General features: G+C 44.3%; 1 protein-coding gene and 1 long non-coding RNA gene across 3 annotated transcripts in view; one reads left to right on the forward strand and one right to left on the reverse strand.

Moving 5' to 3' along the window:
- The window catches only part of USP24 (ubiquitin specific peptidase 24), a 60338-nt gene extending 49744 nt beyond the window's left edge, over window positions 1-10594 (reverse strand). For both annotated transcript variants that reach the window (XM_084528485.1, XM_084528484.1), the window contains exon 1: window positions 10106-10594. In XM_084528485.1, the coding sequence (XP_084384611.1) occupies window positions 10106-10453 (348 nt within the window). In that variant the 5' untranslated portion in view covers window positions 10454-10594. The remainder of the gene's footprint in view (window positions 1-10105) is intronic.
- A 415-nt stretch (window positions 10595-11009) lies between these two features.
- LOC311440942 overlaps window positions 11010-12918 on the forward strand; it is a 35215-nt gene continuing 33306 nt past the window's right edge. Inside the window, exons 1-2 of the long non-coding RNA XR_014695656.1 lie at window positions 11010-11290; window positions 11420-12514. This is a non-coding gene — a long non-coding RNA (uncharacterized lncRNA). The remainder of the gene's footprint in view (window positions 11291-11419; window positions 12515-12918) is intronic.

Genomic DNA, 12918 nt, shown 5'->3' on the forward strand with positions numbered 1-12918 from the left:
ACGGAACAGCAGCTGTATAGAGAGCACCCTATAAAGTTAATTGGCACAGGTGACAACAGCACACGTGCTGTACCTAATAACAGGTTCTGGAGAGCAGCAGTAACATTTATAGGAGTGACACCAAATCGTACTCAGGCAAGAAAACATGTTTGGGAAGCAAGGTGGCACCTTCCCCAACCCCCTACTAAACATTCAGCCCCAAGTTTACCACTGCAGGAATCTGTACTTCCTTTAGGCTGGATACTCAGTTCATTGTTTGATCTAGCAGATCACCCCTCGTTTAAGTACATGAGCTTTTGGAGAAGAGACGTCCGAAGGACCAAATGAAGAGTCTGAAGGTATTTAAAAGCAAAAGTTCTCCAAGAAATATCCCGTTGTAGTGATCAAACACATCTACAGCTTTCATAGAGGATACCCACCACTGAACATGGATCAATTACTGCAGAAAACAAACGTGCATTTATAAATAAAGCCCTTATGGCTCAGTACAGATAACAACAATTAGCTTCATAAAGGAAGACTGACTGTAGTGTGCACATCCAGTCACTAGGTAACAGACTGCATGTCAGCCTAGACTTGTGGCACAGCAAAAAAGCATCTCAACAAATGGTGACATTAACTTAGCTATGGTTTCTCCAATCCTTAGAGGAAGGTATTCATGTTAAATAAAAATATCCGTGAGGTGTTACGAGACCGCGAGGTGCAGCCTAACAGCAGCACAGACCTTTCACTGCTGCTGAAAAACTCCACGTGTTGTTGTTCTGTTTCCCCATCTGCATCTCAGGGGAGCTGCTCGTTATTTCTCTCCCCACAGGCCACGGCCAGTGCCTGCAGTATTACGGAAATTCGCGAGGAGTGAAGTAATACCTCTTCTTCGCTGTGCACTCACATACAAGGACATGACCATAACAGCTGGGCTAAAAACACGGCTGGCCTATTGCTGTACTGAGTCTACCAGCAACATAGCAAAAAGATCTTTTACACAAGCAGTAACAGCGGGTGCAGTACTGGAAATATTGCCCTAATAACAAAGGGAGCCGTCTGCACTGAAGGAGCACGTCTTTGGCACGTTCTGTTAATTACAGATGACAAGGCATTCTTACACGTCAGTTTTCTGCTACTAAAATCCTTCCCAGAAAGTGTCAAGATTAATTATGGATTAATTTTAGAATGTATCACATTAAAGCAGCTTCACAGCTAGCACGAAACCTGCAGCGTGCTCAAATCTATGCCCAGGTAGTTTAAAAGTCAAACTCGCACTCCGCTTCAGACCATTAACAAAGCTAATGCCCTTGGAGAGTATCTCCATGCTCAGTGCATATTTCTGCAGACTGAATCTCACTTCATACAACATACCTTGTCTGAGTAAGTCTCTCTAAAAACATATTGCTGCTCTTTCATAATTAGTGTCTTTCTGCACAAAAATCAAGCAGCTCCCCATCCAACTTCTAAATCAATTTGCTCTTTAAAGTGAGGGATTTATTAAAGTTGCAAGGTGCAGCATAAGCTCTTCTATGATTTTATGTTGTCTCACTAACCAACACCCAGCAAAGACCCTATTTGCATTTGTCAATGTCAAAAGAGCAAGAGATCACGGCTCTGAACAGGTAACCACAGCTAGCATGTTGTAACAGGGGCAGAAACTGTCATGAGAGAACCTACTAATGTCCTTCCGAAGATGAAATATATGCTTTTAAATAAAATATGCTATGCAAGAAAAGAAACAGCACACAAGCCCATGTCAGCTTCCTGTAAGGAGGCTTTTTGGGTCTCATTTCTGGAACCATGTATTTTTTTGATGCAGAAACTGTCACCTGACAAGTTAAGGATTCACAGGGATCCTTTCCAACAGCAGAACAGTACAAAAGCAGTGAGACTAGTCCTGGCAGTTAACTGGTCATCCAAAGACTGATTGTTCAAAAATTTTCAGGAGCCATCTGTTTTCAGAGATAAAAAAGAAATCACATTGCACATCACACGCTCTGCAACAATGCTGCCTTCTGCAGCTCCAGTCTCGAGACCAAGAAGCATTTACCGACAGACCTTTAACATCATCTTCCATGCCTGTATCTCTTCCTACCCTGCAGGCTCCTCCATTTTAGCAGGGTCACGGGGCTATTTTTGGTTTATTTTCAAGGTGCACAAGTGCAGTTATACCCATACATGCACACAAATTCCCAAGACAAATATTCTCACTTAAACAGTTTCAAGTGCCAATTCAACATTGTCACTCTGGGAGCCTGGCACCTCCCTGAGTTGTTTGCAAGTCTGAATAAAGAAATTGTTAATACCTGATGAACAGGGTGTTACCCAAGTTTGAGCATAAACCCTTCCAAGGCAGACTAACACAGAACAAAAGACACACACAAATGAAATATAAATTAACTTCAATTGCCGAAAGGTCACAGTTCAAAGCTTCAAAATGTATTCCCATAGCATTCAGCTAATTAACTCATCACACAGCGTTTAACTAAAGCCACCGACGCTTACCACACCAGTCACTTTACATAAAATAACACGGAGTTTAAGAGGGTATTTTGATGTTAATTGGCACTCTTAGCAATGAAATTACAGTCAAGTTACAAATTAAATTTGTTAATTTGATTTTGATAGAAGGCTACCAGCGCAATCCAGTGTCACTAGAGCCAAGTTCCATTAGGTGCTCTTGAATCTAGTATAATCCCTGAAACTGAACCAGAAAGTTGTGTTTCTTTCAATGAGCAATAGGATCAGAGTTTGTAAGGTACCAGCAGATCCGTTTTCTTCCCTTGTGCCTCTTTAGTAAGTGATTTTCATGTGATTTCAGCATTTTGCAGCCAACAGGATTTTGATGTTTCATTGTATTGCTAAAAAAGCGATTTGTATATTGTCACCACATGTCAACAAACAGAATCAAGTTATTTGCCCTGAAAAGCAGCAATGAAAAACAAAATCCTTAAAGTCAGAATTAAAAGACAAAAAATTCTAGGCCCTCCTTTCACTTTTATCACAGATATACTAACCAATAACGAGGACATCAATTTGTGAGTGCTTCAGCTTTCCCCAGCTGCAGAGTGTCAGTAATGACACTTCCCTCTGCCCCTGCAGGTTGATGTACGATTCACTGGTGTTTTGCAAAGCACCACAAAACGCTCAGGTGGAGGCAACACAGAAGCAATACGTCAAATATCCATAAAAACAGAAAGAACAGCTCGCTACTCCCTGATCTATTATGTCCATCAACTTCTGGGAGAAGCTATGAATCCTGAAGTCACGACTTGACAGTCCTATCTGCCAGACTGCTGATTAAAGCAGCTTTTACTTTTGCACCTGGATGGCATTTTTTTCCCTTCATTTTAATTAACTGTTAGGAGGAGGATATTCTGTTGCCTGGAATTGATTCACTGGAGTACGATCGTAAAGGTTTCCAAATAAATCAAAGCCACTGCTTTGCACTTAGGCTGGAAAGCACCAGCATGAGGTAGACAGTGATTTTTAAACTTATATTTTCTTATTTGAACAGAAGTGTTTTTTTTTTTTTATAAACCGGTACTCCCAGAGCTTCAGGGACTTCTTTAAACTCCATTTAAGTGGCAGATCTGGAAAATATCTCTACATATTTTATTGAGGAACAGCTATTTATTTTCAAAGCACGGTAATTGTCTTAAACTGTTTTACACCTTAGGCAGTTATAGTATCTTGCCCTTAATTTTTTTCTATGGATAAAAATGTGTCTGTATGCAAAGTTTCTGAGTAAAGTGACAGAAAGGAATGGTTTTTGTTATTTATGTTCTGCTAAGAGAAAGTAACCTTGTTGGTTAGATATATCACACTTTTATTCTTTTCACAGCGGAATTAAGCCCTTAAGCTCACATTTGTGCTATGCATTACATTACACAAAGCGTCAATATTAGTAACTAATATTAGTACTTAATCATGTTAATAGGAAGTAATGATCCTAGTCTACCACTAAAGGAAAACAAATCCTGTGTTATGTAGCCCATCTAATCAGAGCTGATTCAGATTCTCACCTCACTGTAAATCCCTTCCAAAAGAGATCTGATTTATTTAGTGACTGTTTTCACACAATGTTTTGGAACCTGACCTCAGCTGAGAGTAATACGAGTGCATTGTCAGGAGTGCCTGGTGGGACTAAGCCCCCCTTAGTACACATGAAGGATTATAAGAAGTCATCTACAATAAACACAGCTTCCTCCCCGCCTCTCAAACCCCAAGAACTATAGAAAATTTAGAAGAACACAATGTGAAATGGATGTTGGGAGGGGGAAATCAGTAAAGCTAGAAACCAACTAGGATTTTCTAAAAGCAGTGCTTGAACTGTACCCCTGTTTTCCAGAGTGATGCAACGTTACCACGCAATATTCCCCAATGTACTTCCCTCGTTGTTCCGAGATGAACTCAGCGCTAAGTGTTACAGCAATGAGAATCAAGGCTCTGTAAAAATGCTGTTTAAATTAGAAGATCCATTTAACTCAAAACAACCTAGAAACCTTTCGCATTACAACTACCCCAGCATTCAGTGGAATCAGGCTTGTTACGAGCACTTTCAGCAACGTCTTTCCAAGCTCGATAACAAGCTGTAGGCCAGGGAAAGGTCACGGAAAGCTCTGTTAAGAAAGGCACTCGTAAGAAATCAGGGCAAACACACGCTTATCTTACACGTGGTTTCAGTATTGTCTGAAATATTTAAGTAATTTATTCCCTTGGAGTAAGTACAAACATCCAGGCACTGAGTTGGTATCATTATTCCTCCCAGCCCTCGAGTTTTCCAAGACACAAAAACACTGCTGATCTCCAAATATCTCAAAATAACTTTGTGTGGTATCAGATAAACATTGTGCTTTAATACAATAAAACAGTGAATCACAAGTGTTTGGCATTTCAGTGCCTAAAATTAAGTCATTACTTCTACTCCCCTTTGCCAGAACACCAGGCAGTAACAGAGCAGTGCTGCAGAAGCACGAGATAAAGGATTTAGCACAACACTTCTGTGACCAGCGCTCAAGATCTGGAAGGGAGAGCTCAAACTAGTACCAAAAAAGCAGCTGGCAACAAGGCTGAGTGCAAGTCCCGCAGCGTACCACTGACTGCAAAGCTGTGGTTAACAACTAGGACCAAAACCTTTAAGCATCTCCCAAGACCGCTCTGCCGGGCATCGGAAGAACAGAAGTGAGAAGTGCTGCACAGCAGCGAGCAGGAAGGGCAAGCAGCAAGAAGCACTGAGTACACCGGGGCTTTAATTTGGCCCACGAAGCATAACTGAAACATACATACCAAAGGCTTCTCCTATGGCAGCAGAAACACGTGGTTTTTTCGAGTTGAGAGTTTACAAAAGGAACAGGCACTTCCTTTCCATCTTTGCCCTCTTCATACAAAGAGCTACTGTGCCTTAACCCAAAAGCAATCCAAATGATTTGCTGGAATTAAATTCTAACACTGGCTAATTTGTTTTTATACTCCTTCTTCCTCCGCGTTTCACTTCCTTATTAAACAGCTGCCACAGAATAGCACTTTAAACTGGGAAGATGACCAGCAAATGCCTCCAGATAACATTTTATCAGATGCTTCCTGCCCAGCTGAGGAGCCGGCTGCAGAGCTGCCTGATGCCTCCGTGGGCATCACCATCACTGATGTCCCAGTAACTGTGATGTGCCGGTCTTAACCCAAAGATTCCTTCACATTATATGATAACAGGCTTATAAAGTATTTCAAACAAAGCTTACTCTTAATGAGCCTCCCTTCTCGGTATTACCCCCATTCTCAGCACCTTCCTGTAGCATCTCTGTTACTATCATGCTGGATAAACACTGCCTAAGCAGGGATTTTTCTTTCTAAACCCAAGAAAGCACCAATGCAGCAGCAGCTCCTCCCTCCTCCTTTCAGGTTCTGGCCACCCCAGGACCACGGGTGTCATTTTTGAGAGCAGAGATGCTGAAACCCAGGAGTGCTGAAGTACTAATTCCACTTGACGTTGTGGTGGCAGCCCGCCAGGACCCAGCGCCAGAACGCAGCACAGAGCTTTATTTGATTGCTTAATTGCTTTACAAGGCCAATTCCTAGACAAGCCACACTGTAAAACTTCCACATGAGAACGCCAGCAGCAGTCACTTTTGCGAAGCTCAACTCTACTTACAGGAGACTGACTTTACATTTATAAAGCTGCAGTGTAAAGCCCATCGTGTATCCTAAATAGCTTTTTTTTTTTTTGCCTTAAAATAAACAGAGCTCCTTCCATCCAAGGACCAGAGACCGTCACAAGCCCAGTGTCTGCAGTATTCCCACACAGCACAGACCATTATCCTCATTTTACACCCTAGAAGCTCAGGAGGAGGCAGAGGGTTTGCACACCAAAGTCCTGCAGTGTGACCAGTGAGTGAGAAACTGCTGCTGGCATGCTCCTTCCGCACAGCCCCTCCTCCTGAAATCAAACAGAACTTCTAAGAGCAATTTCGGACAAGTTTTTATGTTAAACCTTATCTAGTAAAATCTGGTGTATGTGAGCTTTTGATCCCATTCAACTAAAATAAAATAATAATAATAAAAAAAAACAACAACATCAAAGGAGCACATGCTGAAGGAGACAGGAATAGCTGGAAGGTAACACAACCCGCAGATCACAATTTACCCAAAAGGTCAGAGCAACGACTCGCAGGAGCTGTTTAAAAACAAGTCAAGATTTCTTTTCAGGAAGGGTTATACAAACAGGGTAAGTGGCTTCCTACCCTTAACACAATTTTAGGCTCCCTGCTCATATTTGCCTGGCCTGCCCCTCTCCATCCTACTCCTGCCCAGCTTGTGAACGTCAGCACTGAGGGCTCTCGGGACAGTTTGTGGACACTGACAAACTTTGTCATCACGTTCATTTATAGCTTCATCATAAATTTTATGGACTTAGCAGCAGTTCACAGAAGAGCTTATCTGTCAGTCACATGAAAGATGAGTATAACCTTCCATCCCACTCCAGAGATCACAGTGTAAAAATCTGTACGTTGCCTAAGGAATAAACAGAAGAGAATCCCAGATTCTTGCCAAAATGTACTTATCAGATTCACTTCAGCCAACAGACAGAAACATAAAAGTTGTGTCAAACAGGCAAAGTAACCTCTTGGAAAAGCAGGTGATCTCAGCCTGTCAAAGTGGTTTAGCACTGCAGAGGGCAAAAGGCCAAGCTAATGGGAAACCTAAAGCTGAACTTCCTGAGATTTCAGGAAGAAATGTGAAGCCCCCTTCCTACTTTCAAATTAATTAAGCACAGTCACACCAGCAGCACCAACTCCACAGGCATTAACTCAGAATTGAATCAGTTGTGTGCTCTGTGGAAGACATGAGCCTGCTGAAACTGAAGTTTCAGCCTTTGTTAAAGAGAGTTTATGAGTGTCCTTATCTCAGGTCTCATAAAATAGAGTGCACATTGGCCAGTTCACAGCTGCTGTCTTCCAAATTCAGCCTCCTGTAGCACCTCCAGAAGCCCCTGAAGCAGCCTAGACCACTGAAACAGGATTTGCCATGGCTTTACTATCCTACCCAAAGGGAAGACGGTTTTATTAGTAAGATTTTTATTAGTAAGACACGTATCGGGTTGCTGTGATACGCCCAGAGAGCACCAACACACAAACCCTTCTCTGATCACCGTGCTTGCTGAACAGAACAGACTAACATTATATAACAGAACCAAGGAAGCATATGCAAACATAACGGGCTCTTTACTGATTAGAGAACATGCAAAGTGTCTGATCATTCATAAAGCTACCCTTCTCCGCATAGTAAATTGCACTCGGCCAAAAAAAACACACACACACAAAGTATAGAGCTGGTACACACACATCTTGGAGCACAGCTGAAGTCTTCCTGTTATGCTTAAAATAACAAATCTACCCCTAACTTTTATTCACTTAGTGGTGGAAAAAAAAGATTACAAGAGCAGAAAAAAATTTATTTAAGGGAAAAGTAGGGCTGTACTCTATTTGATGTGTATGTTCATGCACATTACTGATACATACCGTCTGAAAATCAAACCAAGAAACATCCCTCCCCATTAAGTAAGCATTAAAATTGCTACTACGACGAGAGGGAGGAATGCACTCTCTCAGAGCTGTTAGAAGGGGAGAGGATATTGACAGGAAGATAAACAGAAATAACATCTGAATTGTGTTGCCACAAGATAGTACGGGTGTGCTACTCACAAGGTTTCAACACGATGTGTGTGCCTACAACGAGTAATAGGGGCGTCTGTGAACGGGTTTCACGGGCCACGAGTTCTGAATGTAGAACTTCCTACTGATTAACTACCTAAATAATAATGCAGTTTATTAAATGCAGTTCCACATTACATCTGAAGAATAAAAAGAATGAGAACTGATCACGTACAGTTTCTCTTTTCCCATTTTTATGAAATATGTCAAAAGCTGCTAGGCTGCACTGCGATATTAGGCAAATAAACAGAGGAAATAATCCCAGATCTTAAGACTTTTACAGGGATAACTCTTGCATGACAAAAATGTAATGCATACACGTGCAGAAACTGACAGATGTTCATACATAAATGGATCCAATTACTAAACTGAGGCCTGAATTCATATAAAGGTTCATGCAGTAAGATACTTCAATCCTTCCGTGCTGATTTTGCGGACTTGCAGTCATTTGCATATATTCAAATGTTTTGGTTTCCCTCCTGGGGGTTAACAAGAGCACAAATCAAAGCAAACAAGAACACGGGTGGCAAAGGAAACTGAAGTATAAGTTTGATCAGACAAACAAACCGAAATAACAGAAAAAGCCTCTTATAGTTGTCAGTGTCATCTGTAATAGGAACAGAAGGGGAAAAAACACGCTTGTCTGAAGCTTACGCTGACAGCTTCTCTGTACATGTCACACTGACAGCCCAGTTAGTCCCATCCGTAACCACGAGATACCTGACACGGAAATCCACCCTCTTCACAGCTAACAAGCTCTGAACACCACCAGCAGAACTCTCTCGCAGCCCTCCAAAGCAAAGGCACGAAACTCGTTCCCTGTTGCTTCAGTCAGGGAATTTCAAGCAACTCCTCTTCTGCACAGCACACGTGCAGCCCCACAAATCAGCTTACTCCACACACGTACATCACCATCATACACCAGTGAGGGATCTAAACCAGTTAATTCAGCAAACAGGGTCGCTGTTCTGCAAGAGGGGACTTCGGGTAACACACCAAGACTGGATATGGATGATCCGTGCAAGTGTAGCTACCTACACGTAGATATGCGCATGTATTCTTCATATATGTTTTTATAGGTAAATACACACACTGAAAGATATCCCTTCTGGCTCAGGATATCCCCAGGACACTGTTTGAGGTGCATGAGCCTGTTGTTATTCATGTGCTTAGGCACCTGCTGTTGGCCATTGAGACAGACCATGCAAGGTGGCCCCTGGGTACCGGGACCACACAGCGGGGCTGCTCCGTTCTGCTCTCACCCCTTGGGCTCCTGAGTCAGCCTTAGCTCTTTCCATAGGCACCTGGGCAATTTTGGAGAAGAGGAACAGACCTGGAGGAGGAGAAGGCTTTACAGGTGAGTGCTGCAAGCGCATTCCAGGCAGCACAGCAAGAGCCAGCAGCGCGTTTGCTGGCCGAGGAGCTGAGTTCTGGAAAAGCGTGGAAGAGGAGGGAGAAAAAGCAGAACAGGGAGGAAGGGGAAGGAGTGTGCAAGGCTGACATTCGCCAGCCCTCCTGCTTCAGGCGTCTTTTTAAAACACAGCTATAATTAATGAGGTGCAGCCTTTGTTTTAAAAACACTTGCACTCGCCGTATTTCCACGGGCAAACTCATGGCCTATCCAAAAAAAAAAAAAAACCACCAAAACACTCAGGATTTGCACTTGGCAAAGAGGAAATGGTGTTTAAATATATATATATGTATGGAGTGCAGTCGATTATTGGGTTATGCAAGAAGGCACGGGGCTGGGAGGGGGGGGGGTTGTGGGGCAGCGACGCATTCCTTGAATGCCAAGGAAAATAATGCAATAGCAGGTAAGGGAAACACAAACAGGGGGGCACGGCCAGAGGCCGGGGCACCCCGAGGGGGGCTCCCCACCGCCCCCCAGCCCCTCGCCCTCCCTCGGGGCTCACCTCGGCGTCCACCACTTCGTGGTAGGCGGGCGGCGGGTCGAAGCCCCCTCCTCCGCCGCCCCCTCCGCCACCACCGCCGCCTCCTCCTCCTCCTCCTCCACCGCCGCCCCCGTCCCCGTCTCGGTGCCCTTGCCCCCCGGCGGGGGAGCCGTGTCCGCCGGCCGGGCCGTGCCCGCTGTCCATGGGCTCGTAGCCGCCGTAGTGGAGGCCGGGCCGCTCGTTGGTGAGCAGCGCCACCGCCTCGTTGATGTCGTTCTTGGCCAGGCGCAGCGCCTTGCGGATGGCGGAGGCGTCCGAGAAGCCCATGCAGAGCAGCGTGGTCATGTGCTGCTCCTCCTCGCTCTCCATGGCCCGCGGTAAAGCGTGTGTGTGTGTGTGTATGTGGGGGGGGGGAGCCCCGGGCGGCGGGTTCGCCGGGCTCCGGGCGCTGCCGGGCTCTCGGGCTCCGGCCTCAGGCGCTGCCCGCCGCGCGCGCCGCCATCTTGCCGGCAGCGCCTCTCCCCCCGCCCTGCCCGCCCCGCCCACTGCGCGGCCCGGAAAGAGGGGAAGGGGGGGGGGGGGGCGCGTCACGTGACGGGGGAAGCGAGGCTGGCGGGGATGAATGGAGCGTGCGGGGCGTTGTCACGGCGACCGGTCACGTGACGGGGGCGGCGTTGCCATGGGGACGGCAGCGGCGGGGAGGGGGTCGGGGCCTGCTCGCGGCCCTCATGGCGTGTGATGGGGGGGGTTCCTCCGGCGGGGAGTAAACCCCGTAAATAAGTGCAAAAATAATAATAAAATTGCTACAGCCCAATGAATTGAATTTGTGTGTGGTTCTTAAAAAGTACTTGCCCAAACTCTGGCACCGTACGGAAGTGAGATCTGCACCCCTTAGGCTATCCACTCAATATCTACCCCTCCGTTTTATCAAACACTTTAACGGCCGCAGAAAAGGAGGAAGCTGATAAAAGATTTGTGAAGATCGGTGCTGGTAGCGTGTGTTAGCAGTGGCTGGCATCACTAAGAGCACCGGGGTGAGGAAACTACAAATAGTTGCCTGAAATCTGAGGCACAGATTAAATCCAGCGTAAGGCAATCTTTCTAGGGAACACCAACAATTTCTGAATTTTCAGAGCTCTGTGTCCATCCCTGCTCCTGATGGTGTCTGTCGAAAGAAACTGACTGACAGATCTGCCTGTTTGACTGGTAAGGTTTTTGAATAATTTTTAGATTGCAGTGTGCCACCAGTGCTCACATTATCTTTGTGTGCTGACCCAAAAGGTAATCACAACTCTTTCATATCCCTATTTTCATGTATTTATTTATTTTCTGTAGGTGACATTCAGTGGAACATAGGTATCGTGCCCGACTCAACTTCAGCGTCTGGATCGAAGGAGGATTCTTCAGTCACGCAGATCTCCAGCTATAAAAGGAACTCGTATGGCTCAGTTTTGCCAGGATCAAGAAAAAAAATCTATCACTTTGAGCGCAATCAGTTAATATGCTGAATATTGACTCACTGCTTACTCATGTACTCAACGTTTAAATTACACTTTCTCATTTTTGAAACATAAGTAATGATTTAATCCTCACAGGCTGATGAAGTCAGTTGGCATCGTTTTCCTTTACTAGTGGAAGACAAGTCTGTAGGAAAAAGTGGTATCTTATATTAGATGTCATTATTGATTTCAGATTTATTTCAAGGAAGGAGTCCTGTAAATTTGCCCTGAGCTATTCAATGAAAACATACCAAAAGTAATGGAGGAACTGATTGTAATCCCAGATGACTGAGCACAGAAGAGACTTCCTTACAGTTAAGTTACCGATGCACCACTGTCCTGAAAGAAGTTTGAAGGGAATTTCAATTTACCAATATGTGATGGTAGCACTTGGACACAGCAGCTGAACATAACATTGGCAGTGAGGTATACTGATCCTAAGCTTCTCACAGAGTTCTCTGACAGCATTTCTCTTGAGACTGTGTAAAGGACAAGACTGTATATTCCAGCTTATTGAAAGAATGGGTGCATCTTTTTCTAAAAGTTATTCAGCCTGAAAATCCCAGCTGAAAATGTTGTTCGCGCATTGTTATTTGAAGAAAAGTTTCAGGGAGAAGCACAGCAAACTTTTCTAACTGAGAACGAGAAATGTAGAGTGAGTCTTTCCTATGGGACATTACAAGGTGCAAGGAGACAAGGAAAGGAAAGAAGCTGAAGGAGGAGGCAATACCCTCAAGATCTGCTTTTGGATAACTTGGAGTTTACAACTGCGTAGTTGCCAGTTTGGTAAGACACATTTACTGTGACTGTTACTTTACAGAAGGTAGTGACTTTCTACAAAATTCGTCATTTATGTATCCTGAAGTACCTCTGGACATGAATAACCCCTGTCTTACAACAGAGATGTTCTGGAACAGAAACTACTTCTTTGGTAAGTGACTTTCAGTAAATTCAATGCTGTGACATCGGGCACAATTTTTGGGTTGATTCTGGGGTTTCCAGGCAGCCTGAAACTAGGGATTGATGGAACATTGCAATGATTTCTGTGGAGATGTTACAGTAGGAGTGCTTGGTTAATTTGTGTTTAACTGAATATACTTTATGATTTTCTTCATAAAACTGTTTTAAAGCCAGTCCTATGTTCTACAGGTCACTATTTAAACAGTGAACGCAGTGTTTTCACTCAAAGAGAAACATCTGTATTGTTCTGGTGGAACATACATGTGCAGCCAAACCAAGAGTTAACTCTCTGGCTTGTTGGAAGTTTCTCATGTTTGCAGCTGTTGGGGAATTCTGACCCAAATCTCTGAACTATTTGGAAAACATCCCTTGCCA

This window comes from Aythya ferina (genome assembly GCF_964211825.1).
Source record: "Aythya ferina genome assembly, chromosome: 8".
NCBI lineage: Eukaryota > Metazoa > Chordata > Aves > Anseriformes > Anatidae > Aythya > Aythya ferina.